Here is a 20,517-nt window from a genome sequence, read left to right as displayed (position 1 = left end):
ATTTCCAAATCAAGAATGGACGCTTTGAGCTTACATGATCACCACTGTGTTTTTGTATTTACTTTTTTAATTTTAAAAAAGGATCCTTCTGGACCACAAGGTGCTCAGTAATTTTCCCACAAAATGACTATTTTTAGTTCTGTTTGTTGATCTCTGGATGAAAAGCACTGTTGTAAATATTCTCTAATCAGAAGGTTTGATTTTTGCACAAACAACTATATTTTATGCACTTTCTTTACATTATATTCATGAATACATTCTTGTCTGACACTCATCAGTGGAATGGGTTCAAGCCCCGGGTTGGACCTTGAGTCTTTCTGTGTGGAGTTTGCATGTTCTCCTCGTGTTTGCTTGGGTTTACTTCGTGCGCTCCAGATTCCTCCTTCAGTCTAAAAACATGCATGTTTAGGCTGCCTTCAGGCCCAGACCTCCGTTGAAAAAGAGATCTGTGATCTCAGCGGGACTTGCCTGGTTAAATAAAGGGTAACAAATTTTCTCTGTGCAGAGGACAGCTAACTTCCTCATTTTATTCTTCAGAGATGTGAATACAGCCTGCTCTTGTGTGAGATGGTAAATATTTTACGAATGCATCTTGCAAACAGCGCTGGTTTTTGAGAATCAGTGGGGCTTTTTTTTTTCTTTGGGAGTTTTTTCCATGAAAATAGAAAAATGCATGCATTTGCAAGGGTTTCGTGGATTAGATGGATGTGCAAAACCCAAAATCACATCCAGCAAAAAACAATATGAGCCAGAATATTTATTCCTTTGTGTAGTTTGTTCAAGTCTTTTTATATGTTACTGATAACAAGATTCCCCGTAATAACCTTGATTTTTCTCAGTCCATTTGTGAAATGTGCCATTTATCTTTTGCCATCTGTCAACAACAACAAAAATGTAAATCATTTTTTTCTCTTTGTAACATTTGACTGAATATGATCCAGCTTGTTACCCTCATTCTTTTGTGTTGCAGTCATGTTTATCTGAACTCCTCAGAGGTGTGTTTTCTGAGAATCTCCCTCAGGGTTATTCTTGTTTGCCCAAAGTTTGGCTTCAAAACGGAATTTCTTTTTTAATGCGAGTTCTGATGAAACACGGTGTGCAGCCAGAGTTTCAAACACTGCATCATTCAGGCAGAGACACATGGACAAAAAACACTTTCATGTAACACTGAGACACTTTATTGTTGATCAAAATCTATCACTTTACCAGAGTTACACAAAGACACTTTATTTTTTTGGTTTCTGACCTATAAATGTGCAATAAATAAAACCTACAAACAATAAAAGACTGAATGCTCAGCATTCGCACTTAAGTGACATTATAATAGTAGTCCAAAACACACACACTCATACAGTTCTTAGCAATAAATAATTACACTAAATAAATTAAATTCGAAATAGCTGTGAAATATGTTTTTACATAGCATCTAGAAAAGCCGCCTCCTGCTCTGGTCTTCAGACTCGTCTTCTTTGGTCTTAAAATGTTCAGCTGACTGTGGAGAGACAGAAAGCAGAGGTTCACAAACATGCCTTAAACACTTCAGAAACGACACACTGAACTGTTAAGAAATAATATTTTATTTTCAATTTTAAATCATATCATTTTATTTTCAGCTGCCTTTTTAAAGCAGGTGAGAAAGATGGATAAGATTATCCTAAAAATGTAAACAATCCCAAATAAAATTGTAGTTTATTTGGAAATAAATCTCCAGAATCTGAGAATTAGAGATCAAGTATGTCTGTTTGCACATGTGCATCCTGTGTGATTATTCTCTCATTCCTTTTTTAGTTGTTATAATTTGTTAATCATACTTAATTGGAGCAATTCAGTATGCAGAGATTAAAGTGATAGTTTGGTGATTTGTTTGTGGGTAGCAAGTTGAAAATATAAGCAGAACTGAAAAGAGAAAAGTTATTCATTAAAACTAAGACTCTAAAACTATTCCCAGCCTAACCAGTATCCACATGTTGCTGTAGATTATGATTTTAAAAAGGCTAAAATAACAGATACATCTGAGCTGATACATTCTGAGTTTTGTTTTGTTTTCCAGACATCGAGTGACACGCAGGTAATAAGGAGACATCGGCTCAGTCACTGTGTTTGTCCCAAGACTGAAAAATGTCCACATCTGGACGATGCAAGTCTTGCGTGTGGAGGCTCTTTGCTTATGATATTTGATAAGACGTGAGTAAGGCAGCCTAAGTCTTACAGCAACATCCTTGCGTGTTCAGTAAGCGTGTCAGCATCTTCACTGTTTGGACACGCAGGTGAACGTGCACGCGCCGCCGCATGCTTTTCCTTTAACATTGGTATGCAGTTCAGACATATAGACTGAGACACCCCTGGATTATTTACACTAATTCCCCCAGTGGGGATGCCTCTTTGCATGATGCAACTTGCCATATTCAACAACAACAAACAAGCGTATAAGGTCGAACAGCCACTCCTTCCTGTTTGGCTTAAGACTCACGTGAGCTCGGTTAGATGGACTTAAGCAAGATTTTTTTGAGGAAACACATCACAGGAATATGCACCAACAGGAAAACAGGAAGCCATGATTGCATGTTCTTCATCTAGCATCACAGTGTTGCCTAAGCAAATGGCACGGCACCAACTGGGTAAAGGTTTAATTCTTATTTTAAGGACCAGCAACTGAGCTTCTACTAAATCTTGCCTCCACATTTTTAATACCACTGCACTGAAAATCTAGTTCTAGACTTAATATCTTATCTGTTGTAAAAAGCCTTTTGAACAAACTCAATTTAGTGGAAAAAGAGCTTTCTTTTGACCAGATTTTCTAGCTAACGGTTAGTCAAGCTGGGCAAAGATCAAATGCAGACTGAGGTCATCTTAAAACAACTCCATTCTCAAAAATTCATAGTGATTCATGCAAACACTATTTTATTGCTGCTAGTTTTGCAGTACACACTTGTTTACAGCTAGCTGTAGCACTTCTGGTCCAGCCTGAGGCACTTCCTGCTGGAATATTGCAGGAATAATGTGAAAGTAGAAGTGTAAAGAATTATTAGATTTTAGAGGATAGAGTTGTTTCAAGATGGTGCCAATCCACTTTGGTCTTTTCCTCACTCAGACTACCTATTACCTCGTCAGCCTGTCTGAACTAATACTGAAGTTGTTCAAAGAGGTGTCTACAACAGGTAAGATGTTAATTGTTTAAACCCTTTCTACAGAACCCCACTTCAAATGATCGGGATTATTCCTTTAAACTCACAGATGTTTGCTGAAGTTTCATTTTTAAACAGAAATTTTGCAGTGGCAGTGAATCTGGGGAAACCATGAAGGCATTGCTGGCAAACAGCAATCAGTTAGGTGTTGTTTTGTGTATTTTTTTTGTAATTCATTGTTATAGGCAAATAACCTGAAAGCACAAATTTAAGTCCAAAAGTAAAACTTTTCCTGTGACAACAAATTTGTCCCCCCTGCTGGAGCCAAGCCTTTGCCACCCAAAGAAAAAATAATCTCTAGCTTTGCCACTGTTTCTATGAACTCTTGTGTGTTTCTTTTCTGCCTGTTTTTCTTTCAGAATGACTGTCAGAACAGTTGGAATAATGCTTGGTGGTTCATATTTTGTTAAATGACTGACAGAAAGTAATATAAAACACTTTGTGGCAGGATAATAAACAGGCTAGGAAAAAGCTGTTCGTGCCAAGCAACTGATAAAATGGTGTCCAAGAACTCCACCCACTCTGCAGGGAATTAGCAGGTGTTATCTCTAGTTTCTATTATTTTTTTTTTATCAGAATAGTGCGATAATCGTTTCCATGTCTTTGGATCCAACCTGAACTGGAGCTGTGAATCCATACAGAGTTTTTATTAGTTTACACAGAAATAGGTCAGAGACACCTACCTCACTGTAACTCGTTGCCCTCACACCACAATGTCGCCCATGGGTTTTTGAAGTTTCTCCTGCTCTGACCCAGTTCCAAGATAGGACGCCAGAAAGTTTTTATGTGACCTGTAACTAAAAGAAATCATAATCAGCATCAACATCAACATAAAAAAAACATCTCTTGTGATGGTCATTTGATTGCAGTAGATGTGAATTACTTGAATCCTCCTAGATAAAAACGTTTTTCCTTATACATTGCAGTAATTAAAGGGCACTGATAAATTAAATTAATTGTCATCCTATCTTATCATTGCAGTGCTATGTTGGAAATTTGGTAGTTTTGGTAGTTTTGTTTTCTCAGAAGTAAGATCTGTTCGTTTTATCCCCCCTCGTGAGTTCTGCTTAATTGCGTTTGTAAAGCTTTTTATTGCACAGCTGATCTCTGCCTTGAACTCCTTCCTGTCCGTCAGTCAATCCTGAGCTGCAATTTGATACAGATAAGCCATCCTGATTGTATCACCTGTCACACATTGGCACGGAGTAATATAAAGTGTGCATTTAGGCTTCAGAACGCTACTTGTGGATTGCAAATCAAGCTGTAAAAGTCCGTTTTTGAAAGTGGTGCGCAATACCTGTTTAGTGTGGGTGTGTATGGGTGTGTTGCTGTGCTTTCTTTCATTTGGCTGTGTGTTTATACGCCAGGAAGTGTTTCTGGGCAGAATGTCTGGATTGTGATGTGTGTTATGTTGGGATCCATGGGTGTGGATGGCAGTCTGGAATCTTCCCTATTAAAGTTTTAAAAGAGGTGTTTTTGTTTGAAGCCGCAGCAACCGGGTCCTATTTTACTGCAGTTACAGCTTTTGTGTGAGCAGATAAAGCACAGGTCACACTGATAACGTTGTGATATGGTTTGTGTAATACTGAGTTTCTGATTTCAGTTTGAAAACCTCACAGTTAAAACTGCTGGGTTTAAAACAACCCAGGGGGGAGTGAAATTTAGCCGACCCTGAATGGTTTTAATTTCATTTGACTCACATACTAGGTTCAGTTTTCTATCCAAATTTGGGTTAGCTGGGTCTTGCAGCCTGTCAGCAGCTAAGGTTGAAAGCTCCAAATAGTTAAATGGGTGCAAACCCCCTTAAAAACAGCAGAAATAATGGCATTATTACTTTAGATTTTATTTTGTCAGCTCACTAATGGTACCACTTTTGTTATAAATATTAGCCTTTTAAGCAACTGATTGGAAGTTTAAAGAAATTGTCATTTAAGTAACTTAACTTACTCTATTCTGTGTTGTTGTCTAGTGTATTTTGCGTTTATCCCATAATCTTCTTTTAAACTGCTACTTTTTCCCCCTCACTTCATCCTTTGTGTGCTGAACTGGTAATCTCCAGCTGTTCTGCTCAGATCCAAGTTTTTCTCTGTGAGTGTGGCGGAGTGGCACATTTGAGACTTACTGAGCACAGGTCATGAGCAGGACGGCACAGCAGCTGATGACGGACAGCACAACGGCAATGACAACCAAAACCGTCTGCACCAGCTCGGTGTTGGAGCTCAGGTTAGGCTTGACGGAGCCCAGAGTTTGGATCTCACAGCGCTCTCCGACAAAATCCTTCATGCATCTGCAAAGACAAGGGAACTATCAATTAGGGACATAATGTCAGGCGCGCATGCTGAACCTTCACGTTTTTCAACATTTCTTTAAGATAAAAGCCAAGTTAAATAGTCCGTTTAAACACATCGTTGTACGGTTTGTATTTTTTTATCTTTAGCTCTGCAGATTAGCTCCAACTTGCCGTGCAGTAACCGTAGACTTCACACACACAGCTGTACTCACACACACACTGGCTCCTGCAGGCCCTCGATGTACTTGCAGTCTCCGTGGATGCAGTAGTCCACATGGGTGGAGGTGCAGGGGTTCGGGGTAATGCTGACCGTGGAGTTGTACCTTCTGGTGATGAGCGTGTGCTCGGGGTTCTGAGGAGTTGTGAATTTGCGCGTCTGTCTGTTCTTGCTCCTGCTTTTGCCTTTCCTCTTCTTCTTCTCATCTTTGTTAGCATGCTGGCCTGCAACAGAAAATAAAAAAAAAAACTTATAGGTGAAAATGGCAGCATTGACTGTTTGTCTCTGCGTTTCTGTCTGTTAGCAAAATACCTTGTGAACCACTGGATGAATGTCAATGAAACCTGCAGAAAGTAAGTGTTGGATGTAGCTCTACAACAGATTAACCTGATTTAAGATGGCCACCACAGCCAACTGAACTTGGAAAACACAAAAATCTAATGTTCAGTAAAAGATGTTACAGATATTGAGCTAAACTTTGTGGTTGTAGCTGAAAGTCACTCACAACACATACTTACTTGCCTTACTTGTTATGTAGGATCTTTGCTTAAAACATTTGAATTAACCGTTTGAGTCAACAGTGTCTGTTAGCAAAATGTTTCATGAAGCTCTGGACAGATTTTAATTAAACTTTCATTAAGTAATCATTGGATGTAAATCTACAATTGATTAACTTTTGAAATCAGTCTAATTTAAGATGGTTGCCACAACACGAGCCAACAAAAAAATGGCTATAACTCTGTGGATTTTACAGATACATTTCAATGTGGTAGTAGCTGAGAGGCAAGGTTTGACCAAAACAGCTACAACTCATTTCTCAACATAAGATGATCTTAATCTAAAACTCTGTCATTAAAGACAGCAGGTGGTTTGTCTTCCTTTAAATTATGCTGGGCTTTTAATTTTCTTTTTTGTCCTTCCTAAACAAAATAATCCAAAAACAGAAGAAATCAGTGAATGTTGCCTTGGTGGCTTTTCATTGGAAGAAAACCAGCCTTATTGTTTTCATACCATGGATGAGGACATGTTCATGGTGTCCTCCTGAATGCTCCTTATCTACTTCCAGCTCATCATCGTCGATCAGCGAACTCACAAGGCCCTCCCCGGAGGCCAAACCGCCCGTCCCTCTGGCTAGCTCAGCTGAGTAGGTGGCCTCAGATCCCTGAGCATCCAGAGCACTGCAGACAACTGCAAAAAAAAAAAAAAAAAGAAAGAAAAATCGCACAATTAAATAAAAGAACTAAATCAAGTCTCCTTAATCTGGACATGAAAAGACAAGAGGGAAGACTTTACATTCAATGTCAAACTTCCTTTTCATTGCCTGTTGAAAGGTGTTTGTTTGTTAGCAAAATATTGATTTGGACTGATTTTAATTAAACTTTCATAAGGTAATCTACAACTGATTAGGTTTTGAAGTCAAACCATGATGGCCATAACAGCTAATTGACCCTAGCAGACACAAAAATGTCTGTAACTCGGCCAGTTTTACAGATATCGAGCTAATCTTTCAGGCGGTGATAGCTGAGAGTGCTCCCCAACGCATACTCTGAGCAATAACAGATCACTCAAAGTCTCTGTTTAAAACTTTGGCATGAAATAAGGTGAGAGATATGCATTCTTTCAAAGAATCTTACTTTCATTAAATTATATTTGTTTGTAACAGAGACAATGACGGAGCTTTTTTTTTCCCCTTTTTTTGTGATATTTTGTCTAGTTGTTTCTTGGTTAGTTGTTTATAACAAAACAACCCGTTCTGGTTTAGGTACAAAACTTCTCACTTATGGTTGAAAGTAGATCTCAGTTAGATGCAGCAATAAATAGATTATTTGTCCACTTTTTAAAAAAATCATCAGTCATCGTTGAAGAAGCTAAGAAGGTTAATCAATTACCAAGCAGGAAAATGAAGAAGCAGCAGCTGTAACTGTAGCCAACAATTTAGTTTATTTAAGCAAAAATGCTCTTCGGTGTATTATCTTTAAGTGTATAAGTTATTCTAAGGGTTGAGAAATATATGTTTGCAATTATTTTTTATATTTTCTTAAATGAAAAATATGTATTGACCAAAAATGTTAAAAATCTGTGCCATCAGCTGCCCACCTCTTTAGTTAGGTGTAAAATTTAAAGCATAGGTTCAGTGTTGGGTTTTAGGAAAATTAAGATTTAATTTGTGCTTTTCCAGATACAAAAAGTGACAGGATTTTTCTCTTGTCACTTAGATGTAGTTATTTACTTTTGGGATCATGAGAAAAATTGTATAATATTGTGAAAAGATTTGCTGCCAGTTTTTGTACCAAAATTGTCCTCAGAAATCCTGACCCAGTTGCTTCAGACTCAGAGGCATCAGAGAGCAGCGTGAAACCTGTACAACCAGTCCGCTTCCACAAATAATTCCCATTGATTTCATTCAAGAAGTAAAACGTCTGAATCACGATGACCTTTCACAGCCTCCACTGATGTTCCACAACTTTGCTACAAATACAGGGGCTTCTGACACCAATGGTTTCCTGTAAATTACCTGAAATTCTCCATTTCCTGCTTGACAAGTCATCACTCGCATTCACATTTTTCTTTCATACCTTCCTCTGTCTTCACACCTGCCTGTTCCACCTCAGTGATTTAAAATATCAGAATAAAGGTACAAGTTGAGACTTACCGATGCACAGCAGATAAATGATGACGAGGAGGTTCATATCCCAGGAGGAGAGGGTTTTGAGTTTCACAGTCCTGCAACTGATCTGTATCTGAATGTGGGTGTTGGAATGTGTGTGTGTGTGTGTGTGTGTGTGTGTCGCCTGTTGTTAGAGTTTGTGCTTCTGCTCTCCACTAGGTGCAGCTTTTATAGACGGAGAAAGAAGAAAGAGGGTGTGTGTATATGTCTGTGTGTGTGTGTGTGTGTGTGTGTGTGTGTGTGTGTTTAATGATTAACTCCCCCTGGGGCAACACATTTTACACCCCATTTCCTGATTTAAGATTTGGAAATGCGTAGAAAGAATGAAACTTAGACCATGAACAATTTGACCTGTTCTGACTTTATTTCTCGTCACGATCAGGGGACAGAAAAAGCTATTTTTGCATCTGCTGCTGTTATTGCTTCCGTGTGTTTCCGATCATGAATAGGCCTAAACCGCTTGTCCAGATTAGATGGGACATGGCAGGAAATCCACTAACTCAGGCAGGTTTTTGTGTTTATATTTAAAATTTAAGGTCGTGTTTCAAAGCGTAATGATTAAATGTGAATACCCAGCAGAAAAATAGGAAGAAAAAGTGACACTCGCCCAAAACTTGTGACCCAGTGTCACCTCCACTCTTCAGTCAGGGTACAAAGTTGGTTTTAAAAAAAAAGGGTCATAAAAATTCCTTTTATGAATGGGTGTGAGCGGTGCCTTATAATACGAAACGCAGGAATGTCTTCCCATTTATTCCATGGCAGAAAAGTTCCTTTAGATGATCCAGTTGGACTCATCTAAAAACAAAACATCAAGCAGCAGAAAACTGATTTTACCGACCTGTTAGTGCTCCCAGAATGAGATGGGAATCACTCTCAGAGACTACCACCCCAAATTCTAGCTTAACATCAGTAAAACTGAATTCTAGACATTGCTAATGTTAAGTAGCTTTGGTGGCCATCTTGATTGGGGTTGACTCCAAATGTTAATCAGTTGTAGATGTTTATCCAGTGATTACTTTCTGAAAGTTTTATTCAAATCAGTTCTGATGTTTCATGGGATATTCTGCTAACAGAAACAAACATGCTGTTACATTATTGCCTCCTTTTCATGGTGGCAACACCAAATACGAGTCTTTGTCACTAAGAGGGGATACATTAAAAATAAGAATAATAGTTACATTCAATGAATTACATCACCTTCTAAAAAGGATCATCCAGTTTGTGGTCATTAACACATAAACAGAAATATTTTTGTTGTATATATGGATTGTTTTTGTGTCACTGTCCAACAGAATGGATCATAAACAGTAATTTTATGATGCTGTGGGTCTGATTTTTTGTTTTAGACACAAATATGAAAAGTAATCTTTAAATGCAGATGTTACAGGCTGCATCAATAAGCGAATAAAGTCATAAAATTGTTATTATTATTTGTTTAATGTTATTTTCTTTGTCTTTATTTGGCGTATAGTTCCATTTTGTTTTGTTTAGCAGAGTCACCTTGTGTTTGACAAAATGTTGCTTCTTGTTGCTATTTTAGGCCTCCATAACCAAGCGGCGACCTGAAGGCCTGGGTGGGGAGGCTGCGCAGATGTTTGTGTTGCTCATGTTGTTGTGTCTGCAGGCAGAGCTCGTCCCGCCGCTCGCAGAAACTCGCTCGGAGCAACAGGAACCTCTCCGAGTCGTTCCACAACCCCCTGACACGGCCGTGGATTTAGATTGTTTGGATTGTGCGCTGTGGCGTTGGCCGACACGAATGAGTGGAAAGTCTGACAAGCGCCCAATAACAGACACCCACTGTAAACACACAGCTGCCTGGATGACAGCAAGACGTTTAATGCTTTTTAAACACAAGCCCGGCTGTTATCTTGGCATAAAACTGTCAGTTGTTTATTTATTTTCACAACACGGTTACAAACTTATCATCATCTCCTGCATGAGTCTCAGTTTCAATTCCAAGTGGAAAGTAACAAATGATATTTTCTTGCACAACTGTAACTGAGTAGTATTTTTCTGTGGTTGTACTGGTAGTAAATATTTATTTCTGTTTTGTTTGAACTACTGTATTTTGTGTAATTTTGTGCTGCAGGAACGATCTCCCCACCTCTTTCACATTAAAAACTAATTATGTATCTTTTACGTTCTGTCAGGAATAATGAGTTTTGACTTTTGTTTTTGTAACTTTTTAGACTTTTCAAAATATTTTATTTTATTTACAAATTTTCTTCCCACAGAAACAAACTCCATCATGAGAAGTATTTTTCCACTTTTTCCACATTTTGTTAAGTTCCAGCGTTATTCCAAAATGGGTTAAATTCTTTCATTTTTCTCTCAATATTCTACACACAATATCCCGTAATTACAAATTAAAGAAGCTTGTATGAATGTCTTTGCAAGTTTATTTAAAATAAAAAACTAAAATATTCACAGCCTTTGCCATGAGAGTCCAAACTGAGCTCACATGTGTCCTGTTTTCACTCATCATCCTTCAGATGTTTCTACAGCCTGAATTCAGTCGATTCCTCAGGAACTGGAAAGGCACACACCTGTCTGTATAAGGTCACACACTTGATGGAGCATTTCAGTGCACAAACCAAACCATGAAGTCCAAAGGACCATCTGTAGACACAGTCGGCACAGAAAACTTTATGCAGCACTGAAGGATCCGACTAGCGCAGTGGTCCACGTCGGAGTTTAGACCCACCAGGACTTCCTCAAGCTGCCTGCCTGTCCCATCTGAGGGATCAGGGTTGAAGGGACCAGGACTCGATGGTCGCTCTGACAGAGCTCCAGTGTCTGTGGAGAGGAAACCCTTTCAGAAAGAACCTTTTCTGCAGCATTCCTTGAATGCATATCGCCTGCCATCTTTCATGCCAGAGATTTAAACTAAGATCATCTTATGTTGAATAATGAAGTTGTAGCCGTTTTGGTTGAACCTTAAAAATAATGTTATGCACATCATGCAATATCAATCCATGTTACGCTCAGAGTATGTGTTCTGAGTGACTCTCAGCTACTACCACATCAAATTTTAAGTCAATATCTGTAAAACTGACAATTTTTGTACTGCCTAACGTTGACTAGTTTGGGAGTCATCTCGAATTAGATTAACTCCAAAAGTTATTCATTCAGTGTTTTGGAGTTTCATTAAAATCCACGTCGAGGTTCATGACATATTTTGCTAACAGACAAACCAGCTTGACTCCACCAGAAAGATCTTGTTCAATCTGTTAGAGCAAAAATTTATTTGGGGAATCAGTATCAGCAAGTACTACTCCAAATTCTAGCTTGATATCTGTAAAATTGGCTGAGTTATAAGCATTCCTGTGTTTTTTAAAGCTAGTTGGCTGCGGCAGCCATCTTGAATCAAAGTGTGATTACTTCCTGATTACTTGTGATTACTTCAATAAAATCTGCTCGGTGATTTGTGAGATGTTTTGCTAACGGAAAGACACACAAACACACACACACACAGGCAAAATGGTGATCCAGACAGTGAAGACACAACATGAAGCAGCTTTGAGCACCAAAACAGCTGCATACGTGTGACACATGGCAGACTTTGTTTTGTCAAAGGACACGCAAGGATGCAGCTTAATGGGGCTTCCCTCCCACCAACAACATTACTCACTGTATGAACAACCTACTATTACTTTTGCAATGCTTAGGTAAGAACAGGTTCTGAGTTCTGGATGCGTTGATCCAGGAGTTTTATATTTAGAAGGAGACGGAAGCCACCGAGTGGGTGTGTTTGTGGGTCTTTGGTGTGTAAGTGCACGCTTATGTGTTTTTAAGTATGTCTTCAGAGAACAGGTGAGTTAATGTTTGTGTCTCATTAGCTTAAAGAACACATGAAGAAGCTGGAGTCAGGTCGTCATCACAGCTCATTGACTCTGGAATAGGTGCTAAACAGGCTGCAGGGGAGAAAATCCTGCTGTTGATTAATGTAACAGCAGACATGGCGCTCAGTACTGTACATCCACTTATTGCCTGAGGGCTTGTGTGTGTGTGTGTGTTCGTTTGTCGTTTCTCCCATCAAAACTCTCAGAAAGCAATCATTAGATAAACGTTTACAACTGATTAACTTTTGGAGTCAGTACCTCAAGATGGACGCCACATCTAATCAGCCTTAGCCAACACAGAAATGGCTCTAACTCAGTCAGTTTTACAGATATTAAGTAGTAAAAAAAAGTCCTTCAAGCAGTAACAGATGTCATAGCATCACCTGATAGAACGCCATTTACAAGGTTTGACCAAAATGGCTCCAACTCTGTAATTTCTTAATATAAGATGAGCTTAGAATAAATCTCTGGCCTGAAAGGCGTTGGGTGACATTTTATTTTGGGTTAATTAATCATTGCCTGGCTGATCAAGCATCCATTTCAAGATACTGTTTTGAAACTGGAGTTAATTAGCTGTGATGGTTGTCTTATCTGGAATAACAGCCTGACTTCTGAACAAATCAACACAAAAGAAAATGTTTGTTTTTCCTCTGAACTGAAGCAAACAGGGACGTTTAAACTTCCTGATGCATCAAATTTTAATGTTTTCTTTTTAGTCTGTGTGTAAAAGTGAAGAATAAACCAGCCACCGTCACCCTTTCAGAACTATCAAAATAAGATGAATCAATAAAACGCTTTAAACCAGATGAACTCTGGAACAGCAACAACACACACTTCTAACTATCATTAACAGTAATATTAGACGTGTGTTCGATGAGCCAAAAACAAACAAGAAAAGTTTGGCATTAAAGGGATTCTTAATGTTAGGAACTCAAGACATTTGGTGTTTATTTGATCATCCATTTCTGCTTTTCAGCTCTGTAACACATTCCTTCATACGTTCAGATGGAGGCGATGAAGTCATGAGATAAAAAAAAAGGAAATATTTCAAACATGCGTCAGCCGAGGGTCAGAATCCTGACTTGGACCGAGGATCTCCAGTTTGATAACAACTGGGTGAGAAACATTATTGAAATTATTTGAAAAACATCTGAAAATAAACACAGTGAGAGATTTGCATATTTCTCCGTCTCCAGAGTTTGAAAATGTTTAAAAGCTCAGGGATTCTGGAGGAATGTCAGAACGTGAAGGACGAGGGCACAAATTTGAACTCAGAAGACATGGCATCAACAGTTGGCATTTCTTAATAAATACATAATAAAACGACTTTAATGCATGGTTCAAAATGCTTTGAATGCCCACAGCATGATGCTGCCACCTTCGTGTTTCACAGAGGAGATGGTGGATTCAAGGTGATGTGCAGAATTAGTTTTCCACCAGGAGCACCACCAAGGAGGGGGACACATTGTTTTTGATCAATCAGTAGTTTAAAAATTAAAGAAAATGTTTTCTATTTAAAAAATAGAAACATAATAAATTACATTAAAAGCTTCCCTGAATTACAATTTGAACAGAAATTAATATTTTGATGCGGAAAGCTGATGTCTTTATATGAGAATACAGGGTCTCAGTAAGTTATATGCTTATATATTCTTTAAATATATATATATCGTAAAAGAAAAGAGGATTAAATTCAGTGAGTTAAGTAGTGATTGAGCTGTTCTCAATAAACAATTTAAGCTGTAAAATAAAAAATTAAGTAGTACTTACCAGAAGCTGATTCCTGTACTTCCACATCTCAATATTGTAGCTTATATATGACAACAGTATTAAAAACAACAACAAAAAAATCTGAATTATTTTGTTATGGCAACTGTCAGTGGCCCCCATCTAGCCAACCTTTTTGAAAACCTTCCGGAGGCGCCCCTGTTTATATTTGGACCAAAAGGTCCAGTTTTGTTTGGTCTGATCTGATCTGAGCAGATCTTCCTCCACGTTTGCTGTGTTTCTACACAGTTTGTGTCAAACGTCAAACAGGACTTCTTCAGGTTTTCTTCTTGCCACTCTTCTGTAAAGAGCAGATGGTCCCACCTGAGCTGAGGATCTCTGCAGCTCCTCCGGAGTTACCGTGGGGCTTCTCTTGGCTGCTTCTCAGATTAACGCTCTCTCTGTCAGTTCAGGAGCTTCATTATCAGATGATGAATTGAACCGAGCTCGGAGAGACGTTCAAAGTCAGTTTTATAACCTAACTCTGCTTAATTCTTCTCAACAACTTCATCCCTGCCCTGTGTGTAATGTTCCTCGTGCTTCATAAAGCTGTTCGAGCAGTAATGTTCTGTAACAAAGCTTTCACAGACAGCTGGATTTATACTGAGATTAAATCAATTTACACACAACTGGCAGCTAGTTGGATTTTAGAGTAAAAGGGGCTGAACAGAAATGCACGCCACAGATTTTTATTTGTAAAACATTGTGAAAACCATGTATCATGTTTCCACTTCACAATCATGCACTGCTTTGTGTCTGTTTATCAAATAAAATCCCAATATAATACGTTAAAAATGTGGAGAAAAAAAAATTCAATGCATTAACAGTTCTGCTTTGAATCTGAAACAAATAATAATAATAATAATAATAAATAAAGTTTTGAATAAGTGAAGCACTGAAACAAAACCTTTGATTGTTTCTTTTTTATTAAACTAATTATTCCTGCTACACAAACAGCTAACAACACAATCTCTGCAACCAAGTACGCAGATGTTGAAATGCTTGCAAACTTGATGAGAACATCAGAACCTTATTGTGTGACACAAAATAATAATAATAATAATATTAACTAATAAAAATAAAGTTTTCAAGTTTACAAATAAACAGCACTTTGGAAACAGAAAATGTTACAGTCAATAAAACTTTAAAATAAGTTACAAAAATTCTACAAAAAAAAAATATTCAAATGATAAAACATAGAAATGTTACATTCAGCCTTTATTTTATTTATTAGGATACATTATATTAATGGTATTTTTTTTATCTTTAAAGCCCAAATAATAAAAAAAATATAAAATAAATATAAAATTTAAAGCAGACAGTAAATAAATAAGAAGGTTTGACGTGGAGAAGGTGGGTCAATAAGGATATTTAAAATCTGTTTAATTTTACATCAATAAATACATCTTAAAGGATTGAGACGTCACAGCCTTTATGAATGAGTGAATGAATGAATTCACTGTTTTCACTGTAAACTCTCTGCCTTCCTGCGGGAGGTTTCACCCACAAGAAACTCTTTTTGTTCGTCTCACTATTCAGCATTTCAAACTGAGTGGAAAAGGGTGCCGAAACTCAGGAACCTGTAAAGCTGGAAAACAATCACTTCACACACACACACACACACACACACACACACACACACACACACACCACACACANGTGTGTGTGTGTGTGTGTGTGTGTGTGTGTGTGTTTAATGATTAACTCCCCCTGGGGCAACACATTTTACACCCCATTTCCTGATTTAAGATTTGGAAATGCGTAGAAAGAATGAAACTTAGACCATGAACAATTTGACCTGTTCTGACTTTATTTCTCGTCACGATCAGGGGACAGAAAAAGCTATTTTTGCATCTGCTGCTGTTATTGCTTCCGTGTGTTTCCGATCATGAATAGGCCTAAACCGCTTGTCCAGATTAGATGGGACATGGCAGGAAATCCACTAACTCAGGCAGGTTTTTGTGTTTATATTTAAAATTTAAGGTCGTGTTTCAAAGCGTAATGATTAAATGTGAATACCCAGCAGAAAAATAGGAAGAAAAAGTGACACTCGCCCAAAACTTGTGACCCAGTGTCACCTCCACTCTTCAGTCAGGGTACAAAGTTGGTTTTAAAAAAAAAGGGTCATAAAAATTCCTTTTATGAATGGGTGTGAGCGGTGCCTTATAATACGAAACGCAGGAATGTCTTCCCATTTATTCCATGGCAGAAAAGTTCCTTTAGATGATCCAGTTGGACTCATCTAAAAACAAAACATCAAGCAGCAGAAAACTGATTTTACCGACCTGTTAGTGCTCCCAGAATGAGATGGGAATCACTCTCAGAGACTACCACCCCAAATTCTAGCTTAACATCAGTAAAACTGAATTCTAGACATTGCTAATGTTAAGTAGCTTTGGTGGCCATCTTGATTGGGGTTGACTCCAAATGTTAATCAGTTGTAGATGTTTATCCAGTGATTACTTTCTGAAAGTTTTATTCAAATCAGTTCTGATGTTTCATGGGATATTCTGCTAACAGAAACAAACATGCTGTTACATTATTGCCTCCTTTTCATGGTGGCAACACCAAATACGAGTCTTTGTCACTAAGAGGGGATACATTAAAAATAAGAATAATAGTTACATTCAATGAATTACATCACCTTCTAAAAAGGATCATCCAGTTTGTGGTCATTAACACATAAACAGAAATATTTTTGTTGTATATATGGATTGTTTTTGTGTCACTGTCCAACAGAATGGATCATAAACAGTAATTTTATGATGCTGTGGGTCTGATTTTTTGTTTTAGACACAAATATGAAAAGTAATCTTTAAATGCAGATGTTACAGGCTGCATCAATAAGCGAATAAAGTCATAAAATTGTTATTATTATTTGTTTAATGTTATTTTCTTTGTCTTTATTTGGCGTATAGTTCCATTTTGTTTTGTTTAGCAGAGTCACCTTGTGTTTGACAAAATGTTGCTTCTTGTTGCTATTTTAGGCCTCCATAACCAAGCGGCGACCTGAAGGCCTGGGTGGGGAGGCTGCGCAGATGTTTGTGTTGCTCATGTTGTTGTGTCTGCAGGCAGAGCTCGTCCCGCCGCTCGCAGAAACTCGCTCGGAGCAACAGGAACCTCTCCGAGTCGTTCCACAACCCCCTGACACGGCCGTGGATTTAGATTGTTTGGATTGTGCGCTGTGGCGTTGGCCGACACGAATGAGTGGAAAGTCTGACAAGCGCCCAATAACAGACACCCACTGTAAACACACAGCTGCCTGGATGACAGCAAGACGTTTAATGCTTTTTAAACACAAGCCCGGCTGTTATCTTGGCATAAAACTGTCAGTTGTTTATTTATTTTCACAACACGGTTACAAACTTATCATCATCTCCTGCATGAGTCTCAGTTTCAATTCCAAGTGGAAAGTAACAAATGATATTTTCTTGCACAACTGTAACTGAGTAGTATTTTTCTGTGGTTGTACTGGTAGTAAATATTTATTTCTGTTTTGTTTGAACTACTGTATTTTGTGTAATTTTGTGCTGCAGGAACGATCTCCCCACCTCTTTCACATTAAAAACTAATTATGTATCTTTTACGTTCTGTCAGGAATAATGAGTTTTGACTTTTGTTTTTGTAACTTTTTAGACTTTTCAAAATATTTTATTTTATTTACAAATTTTCTTCCCACAGAAACAAACTCCATCATGAGAAGTATTTTTCCACTTTTTCCACATTTTGTTAAGTTCCAGCGTTATTCCAAAATGGGTTAAATTCTTTCATTTTTCTCTCAATATTCTACACACAATATCCCGTAATTACAAATTAAAGAAGCTTGTATGAATGTCTTTGCAAGTTTATTTAAAATAAAAAACTAAAATATTCACAGCCTTTGCCATGAGAGTCCAAACTGAGCTCACATGTGTCCTGTTTTCACTCATCATCCTTCAGATGTTTCTACAGCCTGAATTCAGTCGATTCCTCAGGAACTGGAAAGGCACACACCTGTCTGTATAAGGTCACACACTTGATGGAGCATTTCAGTGCACAAACCAAACCATGAAGTCCAAAGGACCATCTGTAGACACAGTCGGCACAGAAAACTTTATGCAGCACTGAAGGATCCGACTAGCGCAGTGGTCCACGTCGGAGTTTAGACCCACCAGGACTTCCTCAAGCTGCCTGCCTGTCCCATCTGAGGGATCAGGGTTGAAGGGACCAGGACTCGATGGTCGCTCTGACAGAGCTCCAGTGTCTGTGGAGAGGAAACCCTTTCAGAAAGAACCTTTTCTGCAGCATTCCTTGAATGCATATCGCCTGCCATCTTTCATGCCAGAGATTTAAACTAAGATCATCTTATGTTGAATAATGAAGTTGTAGCCGTTTTGGTTGAACCTTAAAAATAATGTTATGCACATCATGCAATATCAATCCATGTTACGCTCAGAGTATGTGTTCTGAGTGACTCTCAGCTACTACCACATCAAATTTTAAGTCAATATCTGTAAAACTGACAATTTTTGTACTGCCTAACGTTGACTAGTTTGGGAGTCATCTCGAATTAGATTAACTCCAAAAGTTATTCATTCAGTGTTTTGGAGTTTCATTAAAATCCACGTCGAGGTTCATGACATATTTTGCTAACAGACAAACCAGCTTGACTCCACCAGAAAGATCTTGTTCAATCTGTTAGAGCAAAAATTTATTTGGGGAATCAGTATCAGCAAGTACTACTCCAAATTCTAGCTTGATATCTGTAAAATTGGCTGAGTTATAAGCATTCCTGTGTTTTTTAAAGCTAGTTGGCTGCGGCAGCCATCTTGAATCAAAGTGTGATTACTTCCTGATTACTTGTGATTACTTCAATAAAATCTGCTCGGTGATTTGTGAGATGTTTTGCTAACGGAAAGACACACAAACACACACACACACAGGCAAAATGGTGATCCAGACAGTGAAGACACAACATGAAGCAGCTTTGAGCACCAAAACAGCTGCATACGTGTGACACATGGCAGACTTTGTTTTGTCAAAGGACACGCAAGGATGCAGCTTAATGGGGCTTCCCTCCCACCAACAACATTACTCACTGTATGAACAACCTACTATTACTTTTGCAATGCTTAGGTAAGAACAGGTTCTGAGTTCTGGATGCGTTGATCCAGGAGTTTTATATTTAGAAGGAGACGGAAGCCACCGAGTGGGTGTGTTTGTGGGTCTTTGGTGTGTAAGTGCACGCTTATGTGTTTTTAAGTATGTCTTCAGAGAACAGGTGAGTTAATGTTTGTGTCTCATTAGCTTAAAGAACACATGAAGAAGCTGGAGTCAGGTCGTCATCACAGCTCATTGACTCTGGAATAGGTGCTAAACAGGCTGCAGGGGAGAAAATCCTGCTGTTGATTAATGTAACAGCAGACATGGCGCTCAGTACTGTACATCCACTTATTGCCTGAGGGCTTGTGTGTGTGTGTGTGTTCGTTTGTCGTTTCTCCCATCAAAACTCTCAGAAAGCAATCATTAGATAAACGTTTACAACTGATTAACTTTTGGAGTCAGTACCTCAAGATGGACGCCACATCTAATCAGCCTTAGCCAACACAGAAATGGCTCTAACTCAGTCAGTTTTACAGATATTAAGTAGTAAAAAAAAGTCCTTCAAGCAGTAACAGATGTCATAGCATCACCTGATAGAACGCCATTTACAAGGTTTGACCAAAATGGCTCCAACTCTGTAATTTCTTAATATAAGATGAGCTTAGAATAAATCTCTGGCCTGAAAGGCGTTGGGTGACATTTTATTTTGGGTTAATTAATCATTGCCTGGCTGATCAAGCATCCATTTCAAGATACTGTTTTGAAACTGGAGTTAATTAGCTGTGATGGTTGTCTTATCTGGAATAACAGCCTGACTTCTGAACAAATCAACACAAAAGAAAATGTTTGTTTTTCCTCTGAACTGAAGCAAACAGGGACGTTTAAACTTCCTGATGCATCAAATTTTAATGTTTTCTTTTTAGTCTGTGTGTAAAAGTGAAGAATAAACCAGCCACCGTCACCCTTTCAGAACTATCAAAATAAGATGAATCAATAAAACGCTTTAAACCAGATGAACTCTGGAACAGCAACAACACACACTTCTAACTATCATTAACAGTAATATTAGACGTGTGTTCGATGAGCCAAAAACAAACAAGAAAAGTTTGGCATTAAAGGGATTCTTAATGTTAGGAACTCAAGACATTTGGTGTTTATTTGATCATCCATTTCTGCTTTTCAGCTCTGTAACACATTCCTTCATACGTTCAGATGGAGGCGATGAAGTCATGAGATAAAAAAAAAGGAAATATTTCAAACATGCGTCAGCCGAGGGTCAGAATCCTGACTTGGACCGAGGATCTCCAGTTTGATAACAACTGGGTGAGAAACATTATTGAAATTATTTGAAAAACATCTGAAAATAAACACAGTGAGAGATTTGCATATTTCTCCGTCTCCAGAGTTTGAAAATGTTTAAAAGCTCAGGGATTCTGGAGGAATGTCAGAACGTGAAGGACGAGGGC

At 38.2% G+C, this 20,517-nt stretch overlaps 1 protein-coding gene across 1 annotated transcript; it reads right to left on the bottom strand.

Moving 5' to 3' along the window:
• Positions 1–1,155: 1,155 nt before the first annotated feature.
• On the bottom strand, positions 1,156–8,507 carry LOC108233667 (amphiregulin-like). The gene is made up of 6 exons (XM_017412263.3): positions 8,346–8,507; positions 6,704–6,880; positions 5,688–5,916; positions 5,308–5,472; positions 3,869–3,982; positions 1,156–1,492 (listed from the first exon to the last, which is right to left on the bottom strand). The coding sequence occupies exons 1-5, from the start codon at positions 8,380–8,382 to the stop codon at positions 3,889–3,891; spliced, it is 702 nt and encodes a 233-aa protein (XP_017267752.1). The 5' UTR covers positions 8,383–8,507; the 3' UTR covers positions 1,156–1,492; positions 3,869–3,888.
• Positions 8,508–20,517: the final 12,010 nt, after the last annotated feature.

Source organism: Kryptolebias marmoratus, linkage group LG1 (assembly GCF_001649575.2).
Source record: "Kryptolebias marmoratus isolate JLee-2015 linkage group LG1, ASM164957v2, whole genome shotgun sequence".
Classification (NCBI taxonomy): Eukaryota; Metazoa; Chordata; class Actinopteri; order Cyprinodontiformes; family Rivulidae; genus Kryptolebias; species Kryptolebias marmoratus.
Note: the sequence above shows the minus strand (reverse complement) of the source record. Positions and strands in the feature narration are given on the sequence as shown.

Excerpts from the sequence above, each read along its gene's own strand:
- LOC108233667 (XM_017412263.3), bottom strand. The coding sequence starts at position 8,382 with ATGAACCTCCTCGTCATCATTTATCTGCTGTGCATCG. Across the intron at positions 5,473-5,687 it reads CTGCAGGAGCCAGTGTGTGT|ATGCATGAAGGATTTTGTCG; the intron begins GTGAGTACAGCT and ends TTGTCTTTGCAG. Across the intron at positions 3,983-5,307 it reads CTGCTCATGACCTGTGCTCA|TTACAGGTCACATAAAAACT; the intron begins GTAAGTCTCAAA and ends GATTTCTTTTAG.